Here is a 27,995-nt window from a genome sequence, read left to right as displayed (position 1 = left end):
TTAAATTGCAACATATACATATAATTCATAAAACTTATTACGTTTCATTGATGTTGTTTTTTGTAGTCATTATGGATTGACTAGTTCGTATAATTACTAGTTTTAAGAAAATGTGAAACTACAATTTAATTTTAGAACATTAATCGATTACCGGTTTATGAATAACAACATGAAGAATGTCATCTACTGTTAAAGTTTTTGTTTAATATATTTAATATTTAATTGTTGTACATGTACATGTGCATTGCGTAATACTTACCACGTGATTTGTTAGTCAGTGTTAAGCAGAGCAGGTACGTATTTGTTTATTTACAAATAAGAATATTCTAATTACTAAGTTTGATGTAGCTTATGATAGAATTCAATTACATCATTAAATCAATGGCCATTGGCAAATATTTCATCAATATTCAAGACGATTAATACAGCATACGTATGCCAGCTTTAAACCAGAGGTTTCATCCGCAGGCGCTTGTGTACAGGATTTGGATATTTTTCTTTTTTATGACATTCAATTTACCATGTTTGTAATACATTTCGATCACTCCAAAGCTTTGTTTTATACATAAAAAATAATATGTGGTATGATTGCAAAGGAAAAAACTCCCCACAAGGAATCAAATGACACACAAAGGAGTAGGTTCAGTAAGAACCCTTATTGGCCCCAAATATATATCAATTTTACAAAATTGTGAAAATGTTATCTTTTACCAATTTACTGAAAAGTAGAATGCTCCTGCTTCATAAATATGGACTATTTTTGACAAAACCATGCACATATATCGGGTACTAGCATCATTAAGTCATGCTAAATCACTGAAATCTTCACAATTTTCGCATTTTAGTTAAATTTTAGACGGTTTCCGTCTAAATCAATGTGGCCGCATTCGTGTTCATTCATAATATTCAAATTTAAGTTGTATTTGATGATAATACATAACGTATATAAAGGTTAAGGATGAACACGGATGCGGGCACTTTGATTTTTGACCAAAAAACATATGAAAAGTAACGTTTTTTGGCATATATGATAGATTTTTCATATTTAAGCTTGAATTGGAGCGATTTTAATGAATAAATCAGTTAACATCTTTCACATTAACTAATTGAATCAATTGAAAGACACTTAAGTGTTTAAAAAGTGTCGAAAATATTTCGTTAGATGAACCTGACAGGAGTAGGTCCGGTAAGGACCGATTATGGCCTAACATTTAATTTTCATCTGACGAAAGATCTTGACCACTTTTTAAACAGTTAAGTGTCTATTTCATTTAAATCAATTAGTTTATGTGAAAGATTTTAACTGATTTAGTCATTAAAAACGATCCGATTCAAGCTCAAATATGAAAAATCTACCAAATATGCCGAAAAATGTCACTTTTCAGATGGTTTTTGTCAAAAAATGAAATCCGTGTTCATCCTCATCATTTATATATGTTATGTATTATTATAAAATACAACTTACATTTTAATATTAAGGATGAACTCGAATGCGGCCACTTTCGTTTTACACGAAAACCGACTAAAATTTAACTAAAATGCTAGAACTGTGAAGATTTCAGTAATTTAGCATGACTTTATTGGTGCTAGTACCCTATATATGTGCATTGTTGTGTCAAAAACAGCCCATATTAATGTAGCAGAAGCATTCTACTGTGTAATAAATAACTAAAAGTTACATTTTAACAACTTTGTAAACCTGCTATATTTTTGGGCCAAAAAGGGGTCTTACTGGACCTACTCCTTTGAGACTATCGCTCGGGCAAAAATAATCACGAAAATGATGCCTACCCATGTTAAAACTACAATAAAGTATAGTTTGCAACAATTATTTCTTAAATAAAGCCGGGGAATAATAGTGTATCGACTTGACATTATAAGGATTTGACATATAATTTCTCGGTTTCAAAGCATAATCCTTTTAAAAATCATATAAATATACTATTATTGTCTATATCTGAGACAACTTTAACATACCTAATAGAATAGAACAGAACAGAATATTTTTATACACCCATTTTGAGCCTCGGGGGCATATAACAAGCAACCAAATGTAATTCTATAAATTTATTTTCAAAATGCACCCATATGGGTCAAGAGAACACAAATACTAACATATCTACATGTAATACAGATAGTGAAGAAGTACAAATGTAAAATGATTACCTATTCAACACTGTAATAAGATCATTGAATATTGTTTTTATTGGTATACATTAATTATTATATTATAAAATTGTTAATTCTTTTAAGCTTTGATAATGCCTTAAATTTCTCAGTTACGACACGGAACTATATCCAAAACGGAAAGGGAAGTAATTCTCCGCCTTTTAAACAAAAATATACGTATTGGTTTGATCCGGTTTTAAATTATATATAGATATAGATATACAATTGAATGATACGAAGAGGTAAAATTATACCTTTCTAACGTACTTAGTAAGTGAACAAATGACACACTATAAATAGTCTTTTTGTGGTTTCATAAAAGATTTCTTTAATATTTTACATAAAAAATACTTTGCATGATATGTGATATATAAATGTAAAAGCTTTAATGGGTAAATTTTGTCAATTATCAGTCTTATTTGTATCTCTTCATTTCATTTTTTGTTCGATATGACTAAATATTTAACTGAATGTGTACATGATCTTACATGTATTAAGAATGAGTAGTTTTAAAACAAATGAATGAGGACAGAAAACTTTGGCCGTTACCCTAACTACCCAGAAAATAGCTGCCTGCTCAATTTTTTTTTATATCCTTATGTGAAAAAGTCTTTCTGTTAATCAGATAGGTATTTATGTAAGCCAAAAAAGTGTCCCATGAAATTGTGTCCTCTAGAACATTATTTCACAGTTCAGCTATGAAATTTTGTTCATGGGACAAAATAAAACATTTGTAAACCATAAAATAGTGTCTCCCTTAGTGAAAAATTGTCCCTAGTACTTGCACATAATTTCATGGATGATTTATAAAATTATGTCACAAAGGACAATATTTCATAGTGTAGCTATTTTTTTCTGTCCCTTCAGAAGGGACATAATTTATAAATCATTGAAATGTTTAAATCAATTAGTTAAATCATAACTGAAAATTAAATAAAGACAACACAGATGTGAACAAAAATGGAAAGTGATGAATATAAACAGCTGTATAATTATGTGTCTGATGGTCAATACCCTCCAGAATTTGAAAATAATGATAGGAGATCATTTAGAAGGAAGACAAAGAAGTTTCAAATTAAAAACAATGAAATGTATATACATGTTGACAAAAAAACACAAGAGCAAAATCATTTTGGTATTTTGTGGATAGTTGTCTCATTGGCAATCATATACCACATCTTCTTTTTTTTTTTTTTATTAAAACATGTAATTCATAAGGTCAAATTAAAACAAGTGTTATATCTATGTCATAATGAGAGTGGATGTCATCTTGGGGTCAACAAGACCTGTTATAAGATATCTGGGAAATATAACTTCCCAAGAATCACAGACATTGTAAAGAAATATATATCAGATTCCTATTGCTTATTTAAATACAAATGTCAATTTAGTCTTATTTTTTGTTAAATAATTTTTTTGGTATTAGACAAGACTTTTATGCAATATATACATGATTTCACTATGAAAAAATGTCCAACGATGGTCACAATAGTATCTCTTGTCAAGGGACACTTTTACATAGAGGTGGACAATATTTTATAATAAAATTATGTCCGGGACCAAATTTCATAGGTCATAACAGTTACTGTGAAATTTTGTCCATGGGACATAATTTCATGGGGGACACTATTTAATCCTACAGCTTGAGTTGTTCATGTTCAGTATCAACATTTTTTATTTGATTGGTGATATCTTTTTTTGTAGTATGATAGGTCAAAATACTCCCTTCAACACGGTTCCTTGTCTCACACCGAACAGCAATCTATAAAGGGTAAAAAAAGACAAGTGTAAACCTATTCAAACGGGGAAATGAACCACATCAATAAAATACATCCACTGATCCACATGTTTCTAGATAAGGACAGGTGAAAACAAATGCAGCGGGGTTAAACTAACTTGAAGTAGTGGTGTAACATTACAATATAGAAAGACACATTATGAAATATCAATTGTAGACGTAACGCGCGTCTGGCCCAAATATAAAATATAATCCTGGTATTTATGATGAGAATTAAAATGATTTCATATTTTTGCAAAACACATCAACTTGTGAGTAAAGAAAGATAACTCTGATTAAAAAAAAAGAATAATGACCTGTAAGAGCTTCGTTCTAAAAACAGGCACTCGTGACACGGTCAACGCATTTACAACCCTATAAAATTATCAAAAGAAGCATTTAAAATATAATTTTAATTGCATTTTTTTGCTAGGATTGTAGAAGCGTGATTTAAGATAAGATAAGATAAGATAGATAAGATAAATTTTATTTTCCAAATTAGGTCCCCAGGGGGGCATATACACATAACATATATGATTGATACAACATACAGTATTTTACATAACATTGTAAAATAAACTATTGAAATAGTCATACAGGTATTATTTGTTAAATAAAAAAGTATTTGAGAGTTGCTACTCCAGAGATGTGGCAAACCCCATTTATTTATTTATTTTTTTTTTTTTTTTTTTCTCACTTGATTTTATAATATTTTGCTGAAAATGTATAAATATAAAATAAATGATTGTTTAGCTGCAACAGACACCAAGGGACGATGCTCTAGGATTGTGATCTTAAAAGCTCTAACAATCCTCCTCGTATCTGATGCAGAAAAACAAACACAAATGAAAAAAGTTTATGTATATTCACAGCAAATAACATATACTGCAGTAAACAGGTATTGAGAATAGTGTAGGTTTCCCTACTGCAACAGATACCAAGGGGCGGTACTCAAGGAGCTGTGGTATTTACACAGTCCTCCTCGTGTCTGAAGCAGACAAGAAGGCCACATAATTAACAATTTTTCGAAATAAATTTACATGCAGCAGTGAGAATAGACTTATCTTCTGTGTTCATAAGCCATATCAGATTTATATCAACTATTTATTTTATTTACCTGTGCACTTAATTGTGTAAGCTCGTGTCATAAAGGTTAATTTCATAATGACGAGAGATGCTGTAACCAATCAAAATAACGTATTATAATGAAACATACATGTAATGTAACTATTGCTATAACATCACTTACGCTTGCCACCTGTTCTTATTCTGTTATCATTGCACAATTTTGAAATGTACGTAGCTTTTAGATTTAACATCCGTTAGTATTTAACGAAAGATTTATCAATGAAAAAAATACTCAAATTCCTTGAGTTATGCAGGATGATCTGTTAAAGTTTAGCTATATTCACTTTAAATTTAAGTATTGCTCGTCTCTATTCCATTCAAAATCATTATGCTATACTAGTTCCCTAGTTGGAGAAATTAGTCGTTCTTTTTTATATATTCGGTATGAGCAAAAGATCTTAATTAGTCTTAATTTATGACCTACTTGGACAAATATATTTATTTACTTTAACAGAGACATATATACATAACAACTGTATAATGTCTCCGGCTTTAATTAACATCATACTATGTTGCGTTTGTTCTTAGTAAATCATTTAGGTAAATCTTTATTCTGTATTATTACATAGTAACGTCTAACCTCTATTTCACCTATCATGTATTCAACAAGTTTGTACATGTTTTCAATATCATTCATCATGATGGTTCATATGCTTTGACTATTTGAATTATATCTTTAACATGTATTCGCTTTATAATTGTCATGTCTTTGTCCGTGTGTATCCCTTTTACTATAATGCATTTTTTTTTTGTGTGCCATTTATAATGCGGTTGCAATTAAATGAATTTTGCAATCGTGATCAACACATTTTAATCTGTGTTAACTGTTTCCTGCAGTAACATATATCTGGTAAAAACTCCGAAACAACGGTCACGTCCTCTTTGCTAGGCTACGTTGTAAGTTTAGCTTAGCAACGTCACCACTGTTTCGGAGTTTGTGTTCGGTTATAGGATGTGTAACTAAAGATAAATGATCATTTCTCTTTCAGTGTGACCAGTAAATGGAAACAAATCACCATCGATTATTACGAGCTAACCATCAATTACTTATCAACAGTATAGAATTATCAAACTCCGATGTATTAGACATCCTCCAGGAAGACGAAATCATAAGCTCTGGGGAATGCGAAGAAATCCTATCTAATAAAACTAAACGAGAACAAAACGCAAAGCTACTCTATATTTTAAAAAGGAGGAGTTTCAAAGACGGAGACCCTTATCCATCACTTTTGAGAGCACTTTCGAATGATTATGGTTTCATTTGTGAGGTGTTAAAAAAAGAAGACGAATCAATACAGAAACGCTGTGTGGTGCAAGACGTTAGTGTTAGTTTTACCTGCTTTCACTGTAAATTAGTAAAGAATCTAAGAGCTAAGGATATAACACATCAGTTGTTTGAAGATGAAGTTTTATCCGACGACGATTTGGATTTAATAAATTCAGACACAACGTGTCGCGAGCAAGGGGTGAAAAAACTTTTTGAAGCTCTAGGAAAATCAAGAATACCCCAAAGTCAAGTTGTAACCTGTTTAGTGTCAAGTTTGAGAAACAAATATAATCACATTGTCAGACAACATACGATTAATGAACATACTTTATACTTTTGTCATTGCGAACATTACATTAAACCTTCGTTGGAATCGTCTTGCACTGGTTGTTGTGCGAATCAAATTAGCAAATTGAAATATCACACACAAAATGACATTTCTGCAAATACAGGATTGACTGACAAACAGAAAATATTTGAATTGGACGATGATGATAGTCATAGCAGAGAAATACGTGTACGCTTATCTACAGCAAAGCATCTTAAAGCAAAACCAATTTCTTCAAACGAAATACAAAGCTTGGCCCTTTTGAAAAGTGTTTCGAAATCCCTTCCAAATAACAAGAAGATAATGCGTCTTTGCTCAAAGCTCTGGGATCAGTTATTCACTTTACGCGAAAAAGGAGACTGGGATCTATTTCACAGCGTAACAAAAGCAGCCAGACAAAAGTACATCGAAAATACCGACATTCAAGTTCTTTTGTATCGAAGTGATATGTGCATATCCACCTTTTACAATGACAATCGCAGAGATGCTGTGGAAAGTTTTGATCAAGCTACCCATCTGATTTCTTCCACATCGATGCCAGATTGGCACCTAGCTAGGCTTTTACCACTCAAAGTTGAACTGTTCACACGCTCAAAGCAATTTGATGAGGCATCTTCACTATTAAAAGAAGCCCATCAAGCGATGAGTACCTTGGGCAATTGTCTTTCTACCGGTGCCGTGTATTTCTTTGAGGCTAATTATCTTGGAGCAATTCTTCGTTGTACGCAAAATGGAACAAGATCGTTTTCTATCAGAGAAAGAGCAAAAACCTGCTTTTTGACAGCAATAAAACATTACGAGCAAGAGAAAGTCTTCAAGATAAAATCGTTCTTAAATCAAGTTTATCTTTTCCTTGCGTTATTTGTTCTCGGTGTTGATGTTAAACAAATCGAATACATGTATGTGAACAATGTTTCAAGTGAAGACATCAGTTTGGCAGAGTTTTATTTAAACTTGTTTGAAAACAGTTGTTGGGATGAATCTACTAACTGGTCAAGGATGTTGTTTTACATTGCTCGGTCAGAACAGCATAAACAAAGACAAAATCTACAGCGATCATTAGATTATCTCCATGATGCTCTAAAGTGCGCAGTCAAAGGAGACTATATAAAACAGAAAGAGTTCATACAATGTAATATCACTCTTGCTGAAAAGAGCATACTTGAGAAACAAAGACTTCGTGCAATTACACAACGTGAACAAACGGTAAATGAAATTTTAGCTAATCTAGAGGAAAGTTCAAGCGATTCTTGTTAGTTTTATTTCATTTTTCATTGTAACCGTTTAACAATTTTAATTTATTCTATAATCGATCAGACTGGTATAAAAAAAATGCTTCTCTTTTAGTACGTAGTTTGTAAGAAATTAGTGTTTATAATGTGACTAACACCGAGTACTTACTTAGATTAAGACAATTAGTACGAACAGCAGTTTAAAAAAAATGTTGAACATCATTCTGTTGGTTTATCAGATCGATGCAGTTATTTTGGTTATATTGGACACAGTATAAATAGTTATAAAAGGTACCAGGCTTATAATTTGAAACACCAGACGCGCGTTTCGTCTACATAAGACCCATTAGTGACGGTCAGATCAAAGTAATATAAAAACCGAACAAGTATAAAGTTGAAGAGCCTTGAGGACCCAACATTCCAAAAGGTTGGACCAAAAACCGGTTTATAGTATTGTTATGTGGGGCTAAGGAGACCATAGTAGTTTCTAACCCGATCGTTGCAACTTCGCAGAAATATTTTCATGTTGAAGTTGCACGTATGCAATTTGTAACTGAGTCAATTTTCTATAAAATATTACAAAAGATGGTACCTAATCTTTGTAATCAACTCCTACTTCGATTTTTAAAACAAGTTTCCTGAGATTTTACAGAAGAATTTCAAACTTGTAGGAATTTTCATTTTGTAATTGTATGATAGTTTTATTCCTAATTTTTGAGAACGTCACAAAAGAAGGGACTTTCTTATCGAACTACGAGGAAAATTCTAAACGGAAAGTCCCTAATCAAATGGCAAAATCAAAAGCTCAAACACATCAAACGAATGTGTAACAGCTGTTATATTCCTTGATCTGGTACAGGTATTTTCTTATTTAGAAAATTGTGGTTTAAACCTGGTATTATAGCCACACCTCTCTTTTGTATGAAAGTCGCGCAAAATTCCATTATATTGACAACAATGTATTAACTAAACAAGCGTTATAGGTAAAAACACCAAAATATGGATACAGCAGTCAAAATTGTGCTATAATTTTTACCACTAGGAAAGCAAACAAATATGTCTACTACATAAAACAACCAAAAGGAATTATAAACAAGTAACATTAGTAGTACAAGAATAAAAAAGATTACCATACCAAAATAGCACAATGACAGGATGTATAAGAACCGAACTAAGTCAAAAAGATATTAGAAAAAATAGAGTAAACAGCAATAGTTTACAAAGACCAATCTATTTCATCCTAAGCATTGGATACATATGGATGTTGTTTTTTTTAAATTTTTGTCGAGCCTGCAACTTTTGTTGCAGAAAGCTCAACATAGGGAAAGTGATCCGGCGGCTACGGCGGCGGCGGTGTTAGCTCACTTCTTAAAAGGTTTATATTTTAGAAGGTGAAAGACCTGGATGCTTCATACTTTGTATATAGATGCCTCATCTTACGAAGTTTCCGACAGTCACATGTCCAATACCCTTGAACTCATTTTCATGGTTCAGTGACCACTTGAAAAAAAGTTCAGCATTTTTGTAATGTTGAATTCTCTCTTATAATAAGTAATAGGATAACTATATTTGGTATGTGCGTACCTTGCAAGGTCCTCATGCCCGTCAGACAGTTTTCACTTGACCTTGACCTCATTTCATGGATCAGTGAACAAGGTTAAGTTTTGGTGGTCAAGTCCATATCTCAGATACTATAAGCAATAGGGCTAGTATATTTGGTGTATGGAAGGACTGTAAGGTGTACATGTCCAACTGGCAGGTGTCACCTGACCTTGACCTCATTTTCATGGTTCAGTGGTTATAGTTAAGTTTTTGTGATTTGGTCTGTTTTTCTCATACTTTATGCAATAGGTCTACTATATGTGTTGTATGGAATGATTGTAAGGTGTACATGTCAAGCAGGTAGACCTTGACCTCATTTTCATGGTTCAGTGGTCAAAGTTTTTTTTTTAAGTTAGGTCTTTTTATCTAATAGTATATGCCAAAGGTCAACTATATTTGGTGTACTGAAATATATTATGATCTAAATGTCAGTCCCGCAGGTTTTTTTTTTTACCATGACCTCAATTTCACGGTTCATTGCACACTGTTAAGTTTTTGTGTTTTGGTCTATTTTTCTTTTAAACTTTTAGAAATAGGTCAACTATATTTGTTGTATGGAAGCATTGTTAGCTGTACATTTCTGCCTGGCATGGTTCATCTGACCTTGACCTCATTTTCATGGTTCATTGTTCTTTGTTTAGCTATCTTGGTTAATGTTAAGTTTATGTGACAATTGTCATGGTTGTAATAAAGCTTTATACTTAGGACTATCAACATAATATCAATGATTAGTAAAGAAGGCGAGACATTTCAGTGTGTGCACTCTTGTTGAATTTCACAGAGCATTTGAACATACCATTACGTAGTTGTGTAACGATTATAGTCCATTTTCTCCTATTATAATTTCATATATTCAAATGTCCAGTCAGTATAAACCATTATCCGTTCATTTAGAAAACAATCTACACAACCTGACCATTTTTGGCTTTTATCCCTTTTGGTTAGGCTGGAATAAGTCCAAAACCGGCTTTAAAAATAGTGAAAAAAATATGGACAAGATCAAGCACAAAAATGTGTATACCTAATTTCTGTAATCAATTCTTTAATTCTAAATGCTGAAGGGTTGCACACTTGCTAAAGTTGTGTACCTCCTTTACTATAGAAATGTTTAAGAGGTTTTTTTTCCAAATAATTCCTTTAACAAGATTTACAAAAAAACCTGGTCGACATACTTGTACACTATATAACTTGTCAAGGATACCATGCGTAATCATTTCATACAGTGGTCATATTTATTATAGTATCCGAGGAATATATCCAACTGGAAGACACTGACAACCGTACGCGTTACCAACGAAGATGAGATCAAGGCCAAATGAAACCTGCCAGCTGGATATGTACACAATAAAACCATTTAAAATAAAAAAAGTTAAGTATTGCCTACATCTGATAAATGAACAAAACATCAAAACTTGGCATAAACGAAAGAACGAACCATAAAATTGGATGAAACCCGTCAGTTGAACTTTATCAAAGTTTTGGATTTCAAATATGTTGGCCACGAGCATCACTGAAGAGACACATATTGTCGAAATGCGCATCTGGTGCAAGAAAATTGGTACCGTTAATTTTATTACTACCACTGGGTCGTTTCCTCTGCTGGTGGACTATTAGTCCCCGAGGGTATCACCAACCAAGTAGCCAGTACTTCGGTACTGGCATGAAAATACGGATTTTTTTGTGTTATTAAAATTTGCTGTTACAAAATATTAGAAATTATTATAAATTAAGGAATATAATTTATCTCCCTCATGCAAAGCTCTGATTCCTTTCACGGATTTGGCTATACTTTTTGGACCTTTCGGATATAGCTCTTCACCTTTTATACAAGTTTTGGATTTCAAATATTTTGGCCACGAGCATCACTGAAGAGACATATATTGTCGAAATGCGCATCTGGTGCAAGAAAATTGGTACCGTTAATTTTATAATCACTTATCTATGGAATAGGTCGAAGTTAGTGAAACCCTGTCTGACAGACATGTGGACCTTGCGAGGATCCTAGATACCAAACTATAGGTATCCTATTACCCTTATGAGTAAGATTTTCTCATGAAAATAATCTATAATTAAGGCATATGCATACAAGAAATGAAGCATCCAGATCTTCTTCCTTCTGAAATATAAAGTTTATATGAGTTGATGCCGCCACCGTTAAAATATCTGTAAAATATCTCGCTAAAAGTTGAACAAAGTTTTTTGGAATTTATGCCAATATGAAATTATTTTATGGTGATGACAAATGATAGAAATTTTGCATATTTCATCATAACGTGATTCGCAAGATGCCCGCCTGAATGAAGCATTTGTTTGTCTTAAGATCACGTATAAACCTATGCACTACCTATCATACGATTTATTTGATTTATATTTCCTAGACTTAATTATACCATGGGTTTCAATATACCTTGCAGATGAACGTCGTTCTAAATGTTCTTTGTCATAACATCAAGTATATATACAAAAATACTCATCTGGCTTAACCTATCATACGATTTATTTGTTTATACACCATTAGATTGTATTATAAGTATATAATGGTATTCAGAATTAAGAGTATGGCTTATCCTGATTGGTTGATAAGTGCGCCCGTATTTTTTTTTATTATTTGCGACTTCCGGCATTCTGCATGATATCATAGGCCAAACACATTATTTTCCTTAGCCCTAACGTCAATTAGACGTCTTTTCAACGCTAGGACGTTATACATTTTTTGAGTGCAAAATTGATAGACATGGGAGATAAGTACAAAAGACGCTAAGACAATCAACGCGATCCTATATTTTTTGGACCAAAAAATACTGTCCGAAAGACTTTTTCTGTAATTCTAGCAAGGTTTAAAAAATCAATTTTCTAAAGTCTATATCTCAAAAAAAGGCTATCATTGTCGCCTATGGGAAAAACACAATTGTTTATTTCAATCTCAACATATCTTGCAGATGAACGTCGTTCTAATGACATTAACGGTACTAATTTTCCTGCACCAGATGCGCATGTCGACAATACATGTCTCTTCAATGATGCTCGTGGCAAAACTATTAGAAATCCAAAGCTTATTTAAAAAATGAGTTACAATCCAAAAGGTCCAAAAAGTATATCCAAATCCGTCAAAGGAATCAGAGCTTGACATGAGGGAGATACATTCCTTAATTTATAATAATTTCTAAAATTTTGTTACAGCAAGTTTTGATAACACAAAAAAATACGCATTTTCATGCCAGTACCGAATTACTGGCTCCTGGGTTGGTGAAACCCTCGGGGATTAACAGTCCACCAGCAGAGGATAAATGTTCTTTGTCATAAGATCACGTATATATATAGGCGTCCGTAATGTACTCTTATGCCTTACCTGTCATACGATTGATTTGATTTATATTTTAAAGAGATACTTTTGAAATGGTTTTCAATATACCTTGTAGATGAGCGTGGTTCAAAAAGTTCTTTGTCATAAGATTACATCTATATATACAGATATACACTGTGACTGTATCTTACATTAATTTGTAGGATCCTTTACTATAGATAATTTAGCTGATCTGCAACACTTACATCTCCATGCCTTATATATCATGTACTGTAGTACGCCGCTAGATTAACACTGACGTGGAAAGGTAACATATGGCCACCGAAAGCTCTTTTCTTGAGAGCCCAGGTGGTCGTGTGGTCTAGCGGGACGGCTGCAGTGCAGGCGAATTGGTGTCACGAAATCACAGTAGCATGGGTTCGAATCCCGGCGAGGGAAGAACCAAAAATTTGCGAAAGCAAATTTACAGATCTAACATTGTTGGGTTGATGTTTAGACGAGTTGTATATACAGATATACACATATACCTTAAGCCTCGCTCACACCTGACCAGATATCACGAACTGACGCCTAACGGATGAAAATAAGTTGTCCGTTGGCAAAATTGTTATCCGTTAGGAGTCCATTGATGTAATGACCGAATAAAACGGACGTGTAACGGATGCATAATTAACGGACACACAACGGGTATGCAACGTACGAGAAACGGACACGTACCGGACAGAACGGATGTCGAACGTACACCCAACGGACGAGTAACGCATAAAACGGACACCTAACGGAAGCGTACCGGATAAAACGGATAAATCAATAAATAAGGAAAAATCAAAGGCGACAACAATAATACATGTAAATCGCATTGATACTCAAAATGTTTCTGTATTACTGGTTTTGCTTTGTTCTTCAAAATAACGCCAAAAGGGCAGTGTCTGGCCTGATTTATTGTTAAGACGTGCCTATACTCTAAGATTGATTATTAATAATAAGTATCCATGAACCTTAAAAAATCTGACATATAAATAATTGGCATTTTTCACGCAAAATTTTCAATTGACATTTATCCGTTTCAGATCCGTTCATCGTCCGTTTTATCCGTTATACGTCCGGTAGAAGTCCGTTTCTCATCCGTTCAACACCCGTTTTATCCGTTAAACGTCCGGTGGAAGTCCGTTGGTGAATTTATCTTCCAGACCTCCAACGGATGTATAACGGACATGTAACGGATACAAAACGGAGACAAAACGGACGCATAACGGACGTTCAACGGACAATTTATCCGTTGAACGTCCGTTCAAAGTTTTGAACATGCTCAAAATTTACACCGGACAGAACGGACGTCGACGAATAAAACGTACGCTTAACGGACATGCAACGGATATGAACGGACGTCTAACGGAAAAGAACGGACGTCTAACGGAAAAGAACGGACATCTTACGGACATGAACGGATTGAAAAAAAGTTATCCGTTGGGCGTCCGTTCGAGCTATCCGGTAAGGTGTGACCGAGGCTTAACCTATCAAATGAATAATTTGAGTTACATTTGGTAGACTTAATTATACAATTGATTCAATATGTCTTGCAGCTAAACGTTCTATGAATGCGCACATTTAAAGAAACGTAATTGAATGATTCTCGTAGAAGAAAGAATGTATTCACCAAAATCCATTTAACAAAACCCAATTTACAATAACCTTAAAATTTTTCGCTACTAGTCTTGTTTGTAGTCTTCTCGACTGTCTTCTCTACCACTTGAGTGTTTATTATTGTCCTTTGTATCCTAATGAGTTCTTTAGAAATGTAATTGGTAACGCTTCGATTACCGGGAAGTTAATTTGTTTGGTGTATAAAGCTCTTCAATTACTTGAATGATTACTCTTTTTTTTCTAATTTCTTTGAGGCCAATTATCTTTGAGCAATTCTTCGGTGCACACAAAATGGAACAAGATCGTTTTCTAATAGAGAAAGAGCAAAAACCTGTTTTGTGACAGCAATAAAACATTACGAGCAAGAGAAAATTTTCAAGATAAAATCGTTCTTAAACCAAGTTTATCTTTTTCTTGCGTTATTTGTTCTCGGTGTTGATGTTAAACAAATCGAATACATGTATCTGAACACTGTTTCAGTTTGGCAGAGTTTTATTTAAACTTGTTTGAAAACAGTTCTTGGGATGAATCTACTAACTGGTCAAGGATGTTGTTTTACATTGCTCGGTCAGAACAACATAAACAAAGACAAAATCTACAGCGCCCATTAGATTATCTCCACGATGCTCTAAAGTGCGCAGTCAAGGGAGACTATATAAAACAGAGAGAGTTCATACAATGTAATATCACTCTTGCTGAAAAGAGCATAGTTGAGAAACAAAGACTTCATGCAATTACACAACGTGAGCAAACTGTGAATGAAATATTAGCTAATCTCGAGGAAAGTTCAAGCGATTCTTATTAGTTTTATTCTTTTTTTATTGTAATCGTTTAGCAATTCTAATTTATTCTATAATCTATCATACACATTTTGCTTCTCAGTTTATACGTAGTTTGTAACAAATTCGTGTTTATAAGGTGACTAACAACGAGTAGTTTCAAAAAATGTTGAATATTTCGTTGGTTTTAGCAGATCGATACAATTATTTTGGTGATATTGGTCACAGTATAAATAGTTATGAAATGCTTATAATTTGATACGCCAGACGCGCGTTTTGTCTACATGAGACTCATCAGTGACGCTAAGATTGAAATATATTTTGTAATTTTTAAGCCGAACAAGTATAAAGTTGAAGAACATTGAGGACAAAAAATTCCAAAAAGTTGTGCCAAAATCCGGTTTATAGTATGGTTATATGGAGTTACGGAGACCATTGCAGTTATTTTAGTTTAGTTAGACTCATCCTATAACCAACTTAAACTATAAGGCATATGCATGTCGTCTACCTTCTGAAATATAAAGTTTATATAAATGGTTAAAGCCGCCGTATTTTGAATTTTATGGTTATGACAAATTATACAGTCATGTATATTTCATCATAAAAGAGGGGCGAAAGATACCAGAGGGACAGTCAAACTCACAACGCCATGGTTAAAAAATAAAGAGACAAACAGACAAATGAAAGTACAGATAACATAACGCGATTATCAAGATTCAAGCCTTAATGAAGCATATCTCTTTCAAAAGATCACGTATAAACTTATATGCCTTACTTTTCACAGATTGTTTTGAGTTATATTTCATATTAGATTTAATTATATAATGGTTGTCAATATACTGTGCAGATAAACGTCGTTATAAATGTTCTTTGTCACAAGATCACGTATTTAAACATATATACTATATAAAGGAGATATGGTATGATTGTCAATGAGACAACTCTCCACAAGAAACCAAAATAACAAATTACCTATGCTATGAATGATTAAAGTTATATTTCCTAGACTTAATCTTACAATGGGTTTCAATATACCAGGCATATGAACGTCGTTTTAAACGTTCTTTGTCATAAAATCACGTATTTACGTGATGTTATGAATTAGTACAGTTGTGTAACTACAGTCAATGCATAATTTGCATGCGGATCATATATTGCGTTCACATGCAAGTTTTACACCTATATGTATGTCTAAATAAATGTGTGTCTAAGCATGGATGTGCAAACGTGTACATGTGACCAGGACTGAAGCAAATGGCAAAATAAGCACCATTTGAAATGAAATATTCCTATCAAATACTATTGTGACTTTTATAAAACTTACATAATCACAATTATAATTTTAATAATTGTTTGCCAAGGCCTCAATAAATAAGATTTTAAACAATTTTGAACATTTTTTATAAGTAACTTAAAGGACTATCATATGATCATATGAGGCCTTGTGCTAGTCTGAAAAGGGGAATTATTTTCAAAAGTTAAGTCCGTAGGAATGATATTAATCCCAGTTGCATGGTTACAAAAATAAACTTTGAAATGTCGTTATCTTGGAATGCGTTGAACTATATGATTAAAGTCACATATAGTTCCATGTTAAATTTATATTAATTTCAACACCTAACGATCATGCATGGCTGAAAAAAATCCAACTTTTGTCGAGTTAATTAAAACAGTTACTAACATCTCATTTCCCTGGTTGAATGGAGCTTGGAGTTATTGATGAATATATTTAAGATATAACAACATGGAACAAAGAAGGCATACCGGTCTATGAGGGTCTGGATGGAGTTTACAGATTAGAGTATATTGGGCACAAAGTACAGAACATAGGACAAAAATCATAAAGAGGAGAGAAAAATAGCTCCCCCAAAAAAACCTAATGGGGTACTCCAAAATATAGAACAGAGAATGACGGACAAACAAAAATAAAGAATAGAAAAATGGCATGAATATTAACGAGTAAATTAGAAGTACGGCCCCAATCCGGACCCTCATATATAAAGAGAAGAGAGATCGAATCATTCTCTATATTCAGTGGTGCATGTCATGTTTCCATATTTGTTTGCATATGTTTAACATATTTTGTTTTAATTGTGCTTGGCTTATATAACTAGCTCAAGACATTAGATTTCTAGTATGAACCTTCCTTTTTGTCTTGTGATAACCAGCTTGTTCATGTTGGTTAGGATAGAGGGAAATAAAATCAATGGAACAAAATTCGCTATTGAAAGCGGCAAACGGGTCGTTTATAGTGCATGTACACTACAGATCAGCTTGTTGAAACGAAAGGAACGTGTGCAATGATGTGCACTTTAGATGAGAAATGCTGTGCAGCATGTTATAATGACGAAACTTCCATTTGTCGTCTGGATACGTCTGAGCACTGTTGTGTTGATATCGAGGTTGTTGACGGATGGGAAGTTTTCAAAAGATGTAATATTATAAGATGACATATGTTTTAAATAATTCGTAGGAAAATTTTAATTTTGATAAAAAGAGGACGATTACACAGCCGACCTCCCAAAAAGATGGAACGGCAAGCTGGTGTTATTCCACTTACACATGCCTCAACCAAAAACCCAAAACCCATTAGGTCTTCTTTTCTTTGTGTTTTTTTTTAGTAGAATCTATTTGTTATGAAGTCAATTTATTTTTCTTAACTTCTTTGCAGAAAGATTAAAGCGGTACATTACAATTCGGGAATCAAAGGAAAAGGATGATAATATTAAACATCTGAATGATCAAATTTAGTGTTTGTCAAAACTGATATTTTCCGAAAAGTATGTGGTTCTAGTTTTATTTTTATTTTTGGTGAGAAACTCTTACAGTATGATTTCTTGAAATGTTTTGCCTTTCGTAATCTCTGTTACAACATTCTTAATATTAATTATCCAGGCTTTTCGCGTATGATTCAAATACTCATATGGTGAGGATCATATATCATTTAAGGTTTATGTACCCTTCTGTAGCCATTTTTGTACGAATTTTTCAAACCTCAATTGTATCAAAACTACAGATATAAAGAATAATAAAGATAGGCCATTTTGCACATATTCCAGGGGGAAACTTGATGCAAAGCATTATTTTTTACGGTTTCATTGCATTTGATAGAAAAAGAGGACTTAGTTGCAAATAAATCAAGATTTTTATAGAAATTCCACAGCCTTCAATACAGAGAATTTTGTTATAAAATTTGAAACATAAATTACTTACTTGATTTCCTATGATGTGCTAGTGTTTATTTTTTACAAAAAGTTCTAAGCAACATGTAAATTCTAAAACACCTCGTACTGAGTCACTAAAGTCGAGCGCACCCTCAAAGGTGTACTTGATTTTGGCCATATTTATATTTGTTTTAACCAATAACTACATTTATAAACTTGTTTTAAGGAAATCAATGCTAGCACTGCATGCAATAATCCTATATCTATCAGTCATCAAATTGCCAAATATAAGAGTACAAGGATAAAGGCTGTGGATTTTCTATAAAAATCTTGATTTAATTGCCACAAAGTCCTCTTTTTCTATTAAATGCAATGGAGCAGTAAAAAATAATGCTTTGCATCAAGTTTCCCCTTGGAATATGTACAAAATGGTCTATCTCTATAATTCATTATTATAGCTGTAGTTTTGATACAATTGAAGTTTGAAAAGTTCGTACAAAAATGGCTACAGAAGGGTACATAAACCTTAAAGTCATATTAAACGAATGAGTGGTGAAAAATATTGTTTATCCAATTCTTGAACCAAAACATGTATATATCATAAACTAAGTCCTCTGAGCACGATTTTATCATTATTTTTGCAAATATATCATATAATCGTCAATTTTTTTCTATCTGTTTGATTTAACAAATATGGCTGCTCCTTAAATGCCATGTTTCGAAGCCGAGTTTTGCCGATTGTCACCTTATAGTAAACAAATCACAAAAAGCATGGGTATTTAGCACGTGTTTAACATGTATAATCAGATATGTGTTTATTTCAATGACAGATCCATGCGTATTGCGATCACCAGATTTGTACGAGTAGGATTACGCTCATGTCACTATGCATACGAAAAATATGTCGGCGAATTGTTTCCTGGAAGCAAGCAATTAAAAATAATAAAATTTCTTCTAAATGTGGACAAATTAAATAATTTTCCTCAGAAAAAAAGTATGTGGACAAATTAAATAGTTTTCCTCAGAAAAAAAGTATGTGGACATAAGTTGTAATATGAAAACTATCAATTTAGTTATAAAAAACATATTTTTGTTTAATTTGAGGTTTCTTATGACTTTAAACACTAACTACATATATTTAAAATATAAATCGTCTCGCATATAGTGCAACTGAGCATAGGCATATGATTTTGCATACAGTTCGTAACTGCTAAGTACTGTCACTTAACTTAAACTTTAAGGAATTTTAGGGTCATCATTGAACCTGCATGAAACAGCGAAAATTTGAATTTCAGTAAAGTTTGTAAATGACTTTTTTCTTTCTTTAAAAATCTTTTGATCTATGAATTACAGAATCGCCATGTACTGGTTGTATGAGCTATGGTTGTATAAACTATAATGATGGATCGCCATTTTACAAAATAATCGAGGATTATAAACAATGGGAAGACGCTAAGGTAAGCTCCCTATTAGTATGTATGGAATGAAAATCTTTGACATTTTCAGTGCTTAGAAGTTAAACTCGTTTGATCGAAGATAGGAGCTTATTATAATTAGGTTTAATAAAACGTCTCCTTTTTTCATTTTTATACAAAATGGATTCATCATCAACGGTATTAAAACTACCTATCTGAAGAAACAAATATTTTTGTTTACCAATTGAAGCTAATTGTAAATACAGTGATATGTTTTATTCGATGCTGGGATCTCTCTCATGATATGACTGTCTATTATTACAGTATTCTTAAACATAGCTTGGTAATATTTGTTGTGTGGTCCACTAAGAACGCAGTCAAGCTTAATGGCATTAATCTTTGTATTTACTAAGTATATCATATACAACCAGTATGTGATGATAAACAGTGGAACAACTCTTCACTTGAGACAAACATGACGTTAAAGTTAGCAACCGTACGTTCATCAATGACCTGAAAACCTCATACGGAATAGTAAACTATAAAAGTTGCACTTTGTAAATACAGCTGTTTCTCAAACCACGCCACTTTTGAGGAGATTCATAATATTCATAGAAAATTAATTTTGTTTACATACTGGTTCCCAGTTATGCTCTCTGTGTTCCATCTCATAGAGAAATAACTTGGGAATGTCATTACCAGTAAATATACATGTGCATATGGTTTACATTGAAATATGTGGTAACAATTCATTCGAGGTAGCCTAAGGGGTAGTTAAGAAAATTAGTATTAGTTTAAACTCTGAAAAGTTCAGGGCATGTAAACGTTGAAAATATGCTGCACAGCCCTATATTTTGACCTTTGAAAAAAATGGTAGTGCATATGAAATTTCAATTCTAGGACAAGATTTTTTCAGAACTTCATAGTAAAAGTGGTACAGTTTAAGCCGTAAAAGGAGATCCTATGGGAAATTGCATTGTCAATGTTACCAGAAATGTAACCTATAAGGTCCCGATATAACAAACGTAAAACATTGATGGCCAGATATAGCAAAAAATAAAAGATTATAAAAATACTGAACTCCGAGGAAAATTCAATCGGAAAGTCCTTAATCAAATGGCAAAATCAAATGACAAAACACAATATACAAATGGACAACAAACGACAACAACTGAACAGCAGGCTCCTGAACAAGAACAGACCCTTACAGAACGCGTTAGTATTCAAAGATATATTTTTCTATAATCCACCAACGTACGATTTTCTGGTTATAATACAATAATCTTCTTTATCCCTGTATATTTTCCCGCCAACAGACAAGCTGTGTGTGCCTAGGAGGTAAATTGCTTGAAGCTGAAACGCCAGAGGAAAACAATTTCATTAAAACTGAACTTCGAACAAGGGCTACAGGAGGTAAGTATGTTCAACATTCCTGTTAACAATATAAAGATAAGAACAAGAACCGACAGGCTTGATAATGTTGAGCCTTGGGTGATAAGTGGTCTAATATGAAAAATGACATATTATGTTCTTTTTATCATATACTTCAGGATAAGACTACTGAACAGTAAGAATTTTTGTCAAAACTTTATGAAAAATGCATTTATAAATAATTCAAAAAATATTTTTTTCTTTATTCAAACTTTTTTTACGTTTTTCACTAAGAACGTATCATTGATGTGTATTTTCCAAAATTTCACGAGTGACGTTGATATCCCATGCGATAGCGTTACAGTAAGGCATTTGATAATAACCGGAAAAAAGGTGGTAACGAAAATCATATCACACGTCTAAGACAATTCTTCAAATTTAATGAATAAGATATTTACATATACACCGGAAGTAGTTAATTATAAAAGTTATATCATACGGCTAAGATAATTTTCAAATTCAATAAATAAGATATTTACATATACACTGGAAGCAGTTAATTACAAAAGTCCTATCACACGGCTGAGACTTTTCAAATCAATGAATGCTCGAATGAGTTTTATCAAGGGTACAATAATACTATTATATTCCATAAGTATATGATAAATGTACTCATCTTTACATACGAAAGGTGATTGCCAATCTATGGTTTGCGTATAAAACGTCACTCTAGTTCTAAAAAAAGTATTCCAAGGCGTTTAAAAAAATATACTGGAATTTCTGTCTTATTTGATAGATTGAATACAAAATTTATCCATTGAATGGACTTAAGAAAACAAAATAGCAAGTTATTTATTGTTATGAAGTATATCCTATACAAAAACGGAAGCCTAATTGTGCCAAGTATTGAACTTCAGCTTTTGATGGGAGGCATATTTATTACAAAAGCTCTTGATCTATTACGATGCTACGTTCGTTGCTTGTCAAGTAAATTACAAAACCTTCTAAATACTACCGACATTGTTAAAATATGATAGAATATCTGGCTGGAATTTCATTGATGAAATGTTCGTTTTCACAATGCTTAAATAGCATCTATCCCATCGTACTAGAGATAAAGGATACTACAGATACAGTCAAGTCGGCCTCATATCTTGACTTACATCCGGAAATTGACAATGAGGGTCAGTTGAAAACAAAACTTTACGACAAAAGAGATGATTTCAGTTTTCCAATTGTGAACTTTCCATTTCTAAGCAGCAACATTCCAGCAGCACCTGCATACGGGGTATATATCTCCCAGTTGACACGATATTCCCATGTTTGCATTTCCTATCATGATTTTATTGATAGAGGGTTGTTGCTCACAAGGAAGCTATTAAACCAAGAGTTCCAAATGGTGAAGTTGAAATCATCCCTTCGTAAATTTTACGGACGCCATCACGAGTTGGTTGACCGTTATGGAATAACCGTTTCACAAATGATATCGGATATGTTCCTTACGTCGTAACTACAATCCCCTTCCCTTTCATGAATGTGACCTACCGAATTAGACTATTTACCGGATTTGGTACCACATGTGGAGCAGGATCTGCTTACCCTTCCCTAGCACCTGAGATCACCCCTAGTTTTTGGTGGAGTTCGTGTTGTTTATTCTTCAGTTTTCTATGTTGTGTCATGTGTACTATTGTGTGTCTGTTTGTGCTTTTAATTTTTAACCATGGCGTTATCAGTTTGTTTAAGATTTAAGAGTTTGACTGTCCCTTTGGTAACTTTCGTCCCTCTTTTAGAACCTTAAGATTTTTTTATTGACAAAAATCCTATGCGAATCAAGAATGTAAAAAAAAATTACACAAAGGTTGAGGATGAACACTGATGTTGTCACCATCAATTTTGACAAAAAACATCTGATAAGTGACGTTTTTGGCATATTTGATAGATTTTTCATATTTAAACTTGGATCGGAGCGTTTTGAATGACTAAATCAGTTCAAATCTTTTACATACACTAATTGGATCAATTTAAATAGACACTTGAGTGTTTAAGAAAGTCCAAAATCTTTCGTCAGATGAAACTTGAATATGAAGCCAAAATCGGCCCTTGCCGGACCTACTCCTTTCGAGAGAAATAGGAAAATGCATAATTGAAGAAATATTGTAATATTCATGAACTGTAATATTTATTTTAAAAATAACAAATATTTTATTCAATCATTTCCTGATATATAAATACCCAAGTAGCCATGGTTGCATACTTAGAGATCCCTGTGTGTTTAACAGCCTCACCTGACCAGGGAAAAATCAAATGAGTTTTATATTTACAATAGTTTTACATACATATTTTTCAATAACCAATGCTATTGATTTTGTCTGATAAGCACATGAGCATAGAGCATGACATGAAGAAAATATTTCGATTCTAATATGACAAATACAATATATTTAAAGGTCAAAGCGTACGAAAATACCGTAAGAATGTTTGGCTGTTCTCGTGTCCTCCCCGAGGAGTCTGTACATTACATTTCATATTTGATATGTTTAAAAACTACGAGTAGGGCAAACATATAATGTTTGATAAAAATATATAATAAAAGTTTATGTTAGCAGCTTAAATGTAAATATTTAAAAGGATAACGATGGAAGAAACGTTAATATAAACAGTAAGTCCGTGCGCATGTGTCAACCATATTTTTTGTGCTCATTAGAACACGGCTTTGTTTACAAATTGTAATAAGGACGTCATATTAGAATGTATTACGAAGCATGATATATGTGGTAATAAATTGTAAATTCGTAACAAATAGATTCGTTAATTTCAATTATTTTCAAATTGTATAAGAATTGTTCGCTCAAACGTATGAAATAACGAGTAAAATAATCATCTTCTGTAAAATTTTGAGGCAGTGTTCTGGAACAAATTTATATATAATTTAATTTTGGATGTAACGCAATTTTTGATTGGCTGACGTTATTTTGTTATCAGCCCATATACATAATTTAGTCATGTGACCGTGACGTCATCAACGTGTTTTCATGGTTTTCTACGGTTAAAAATGGAATTTAGAATTAAGTTATAAGAAATGACTTTAATATTTTTTTCTGTCTATTAAAAATAACATAAAAAATGTGGTGCACACTGTTAAATAACCTGCTACGTGAGTTATTCAGTGTGCACCACATTTGTTATGTTATGTTTTCATAGACAGAAAGAATATGACAGTCATTCCTTAAGCAGCATTGCACAAGTCACGCAATCCAATACAAACGACAAAACCGATTACTGACCTTTGCATAACAGTAACCTAAATTCTTGTTATGCAAACAGAAACCATTCAGTTATAGGTTCTTGACTTGGTATATTGGCACATAAAGAAGGAAGAATAAGGTCGAAATCAAATCAAGAAAAAAAGACCACACCCACAACCAAAATTTTATCGTCGGTGTCATTACTATAATTACTTAATCGGCTCTTGTTTTTCGTTCAAGGCTACTAGATTGGAGGCTACAATTTCAAAATGAATGAAAATTTTGAGTGGATCAGTAATCAAGATCAATCGATGACATACAGTGACTTCGGCTTAAAAGACTACCCGAACATACAAAGATGTCTCTTATACTGGAAGGACTATGGATACGCTTGGGGTGATGGGACTTGTACCAAACCATTACATTATGTGTGTGAATGTATCAAACAATAACCATTAATGTATATGGGGATTGGTTTTCTTGTTTTTTTTTAATATTCTCTCATTCACACTTTTTAGGATGTCTTGTAAAACATTTGATCATTATTCTTTAATGATCTTCTTCTTTAAATTTGCTCTGTGAAGTCCAGCGAAATAATACCGTCTCATATCTGCAGTTGACGAAAACATTAATTGTGTCGCTTAATGGAAAATATCTTAGTATAAGAACTTAAGAAAGTTTGATCTATATTTATATATATACTAGGACACACCCGTGATACCGCGTGTCAGTGACTGAATCTTTCTGTTTGAACCCGTCGAACTGGAACTGTGATTAGATTCGTTTTGTTATCTTAGAAAGTCTTACTGATTTATAAAATACTACAATAGGTAATAATTTGACAATGGTTGATAGAATTTAGTAGTGTCAACCCTGTGATTATGACCCGTATAATAGCACAGTCCTAAATACACCGTTTGGTGGTGCGCCTGTCAGATGCGAAACGTACAGATAAGGTAATAGGTAACAGATGAATATACTATTGGTTTAGGTATCGGACTCAACACGGAATTTCTTAATTATTGGCAATATTAATTACTCGGAAAATAAAAGGACCTGGAGTGGTGTAATTTTTAATCTACACCTTTGTACTATGTTAGTTATATATAAAGTTGAATTCTTTGATTTGTCGTGTTTACGTGATGACGGCTGACAAATTGGACCTCGTAATTTTAGTATTATAGATATCAAAACATAATGATTAATTCAGGCAAGATGCCAAACGTAATGTTAATGTTTGTTTTGCGACCGTTTTGCCAGTAGGTTTTTGATGTTTAAAGGTTAGCAGATATGAAAATAGTTTTTCGAAAGTAATTTGAGATAACCAACGTCGAAATGTCAAAATTCACATTCCTCGGGGATTATTAGTGTACGTCACGTTGCATATATATATTACATGAATGTCGGAACAATTGTGATGATGACGAATTTCTTCCTTTATTCGAGAACAATCTAAATGATATATAAATCTGTGATTCTACTATGTTCATAACTTCGATGAACCAAAGCAAGTTATATATCGACATGTCTTCTTCTCTTGGCATACAATAGTCTATCGAATTCGTTGATTACATACTGTTGGCATACGCGGACTAGTCTATTTACAAAACTTTTACCCCATTTTTCACAAAAGGTATTTTTCTTTCTTATGGTCAATGTATACATGTATATATTTCAAATTACGCTATAGTTCTTCCGTAACTTTCTACCCAGGCGTATAACGAATCGTCGACAAGTGCGTCCATTTTTTTAAATCAATATTTCTGGTATGTTTCAATCTGTCCTTTACAAAAAAAAAATGTAAATATATAAAGAAAGTTTGCAACATCTCTGGAGTAGCAACTTTGAAATACTTTTTTATTTAACAAATAATACCTGTATGACTATTTCAAGTTTATTTTACAATGTTATGTAAAATACTGTATGATGTATCAATTATATATGTTATGTGTATATGCCCCTTTGGGATCTAATTTGGAAAATAAAATTTATCTTATCTTATCTTATTGACAACGAGAATATATTACATTTTCCCAAAATAACCCTTGGAAAAAATATGTAAATAGATTTTTATTTCTAGAAATAATTTTTTTGGGGGGTATTATTTATATTTTTATAAATAATATTCTTTACACCAGAAATTTCAGTCATAAGCTTATGAGTTAAGTTTATAATGACTAGTGTATTACATCACTTTCGGACACGCACGACAGGGATGTATATTATACATTCACCTGATAGTTCAAAATGGAAAGTTATAAGTTATCGGCCGTGTACACTGATCAATACCTACAGAAGTGAAACGATGCATGAACTTGCAAGCCCGACAGAAAATCGCTTGAATACCTGGACGTGTCACCTCACACTCCTCACAATACCTTTGGCAGTAATACCTTTAGCCATGCTGGTGATCAGATGAGGGAAGATCCGAATTTATTTGAATAAAGTTTATTACGAATTATGAACGAATTAGATTTTCGAAAACAATTTTCACGGAACACTTTTTTTTTGATTTGAACTTTGACTTTTTAACTAATTCCAATATTAACAGTTTAAAAATAACAGACTATATGGTTATTTAAAAAAAATAAGAACATTTTCCGTATCAAGTTAGTTAGTCAGATAAAACAACCGTACGATTGACAAGATATCGACACGCAATTACGACTACCTACTGTAGTTTTGGTCCCTTGTGTTTTATAGACATGTCGTGATTTTTAATCGGAGGAGATGACAAAATGGCGGAACGCAGATAACTGATACTCAAAATTTAAAATCGATTATGATCCCTTATCAAGTGGAATAAAACTTTATTATCTATAAATTTGAGCATTTTTATACAGAATGGACATTATATAAATTTTTGATTTTTTTGCCAAGTTTCCCTTTAATATTGAAACAAACTCAAATTTCTGTGAAATTGAATTGACATAATTATAGATTATCGTTGATCATCTCAACGAGATTGATTTTCTCGCTTGAGCTGGCACAGCGAAAGTGAGAAAAGCAATCGAGTTGAGATGACCAATGATAATCTATTTATCGCTATTTTACCTATGACGACGTTGTCAATTTCATCATGTTCATGTCAATTTCGTTAGCAGCGCCACGTGGCCTCCTTAGTTTCTAGTGATAATTATTCCATATCAAGCGAGTAGCATGATATAAAAATTATCACAAAAAAAGATCAAACGAAAAATGCACAAAATAGCGATAATCAAGATTATCAGGTTGAATTTTAGCACAATTTTTATTTTTTAGCAGAAATTGATATTCCTTTCGGAGGTAGCATCTTCTTGTTGACCTGTTCTTTTATTTTTGTAAATGTATATTGTATTGTTTACAACAAATAGAATGATTTCAGTTTTCCAATTTTGTATTTTTAAGTTTATTTGTATTATACGAGGATACTATGCTGAGTTACAGATCAACATTACATTTGGTTCTGCTCCGATATCCAAACTCATAAATCGAAAATATACCGACACCACTATGGATAAAACTGAAAAGACAAACAGACAAATAATAGTACACAAAAAAAAAATATAGAAAAATAAAAACTGAGCAATA

General features: G+C 32.7%; 1 protein-coding gene across 2 annotated transcripts; it reads left to right on the top strand.

Annotated features, from left to right (window-relative positions):
• The first annotated feature begins 3 nt into the window (after positions 1-3).
• Positions 4-26,399, top strand: LOC134726741 (uncharacterized). Of its 2 annotated transcripts, XR_010108628.1 has the most exons (4): positions 4-293; positions 19,748-19,851; positions 21,126-21,222; positions 24,666-26,399. XR_010108628.1 is itself a non-coding variant. In XM_063591161.1 (2 exons), the coding sequence occupies exon 2, from the start codon at positions 6,076-6,078 to the stop codon at positions 7,924-7,926; it is 1,851 nt and encodes a 616-aa protein (XP_063447231.1). In that variant the 5' UTR covers positions 47-293; positions 6,064-6,075; the 3' UTR covers positions 7,927-8,497. The 2 variants fall into 2 exon arrangements, 1 of the variants encoding a protein (XP_063447231.1); XM_063591161.1 differs by lacking the exons at positions 19,748-19,851; positions 21,126-21,222; positions 24,666-26,399 and adding an exon at positions 6,064-8,497 and having other exon boundaries at positions 47-293.
• Positions 26,400-27,995: the final 1,596 nt, after the last annotated feature.

Source organism: Mytilus trossulus, chromosome 1 (assembly GCF_036588685.1).
Source record: "Mytilus trossulus isolate FHL-02 chromosome 1, PNRI_Mtr1.1.1.hap1, whole genome shotgun sequence".
Taxonomy (NCBI): Eukaryota; Metazoa; Mollusca; class Bivalvia; order Mytilida; family Mytilidae; genus Mytilus; species Mytilus trossulus.
The sequence above is the reverse complement of the archived record's forward strand: the minus strand, read 5'-3'. Positions and strand labels throughout refer to the sequence as shown.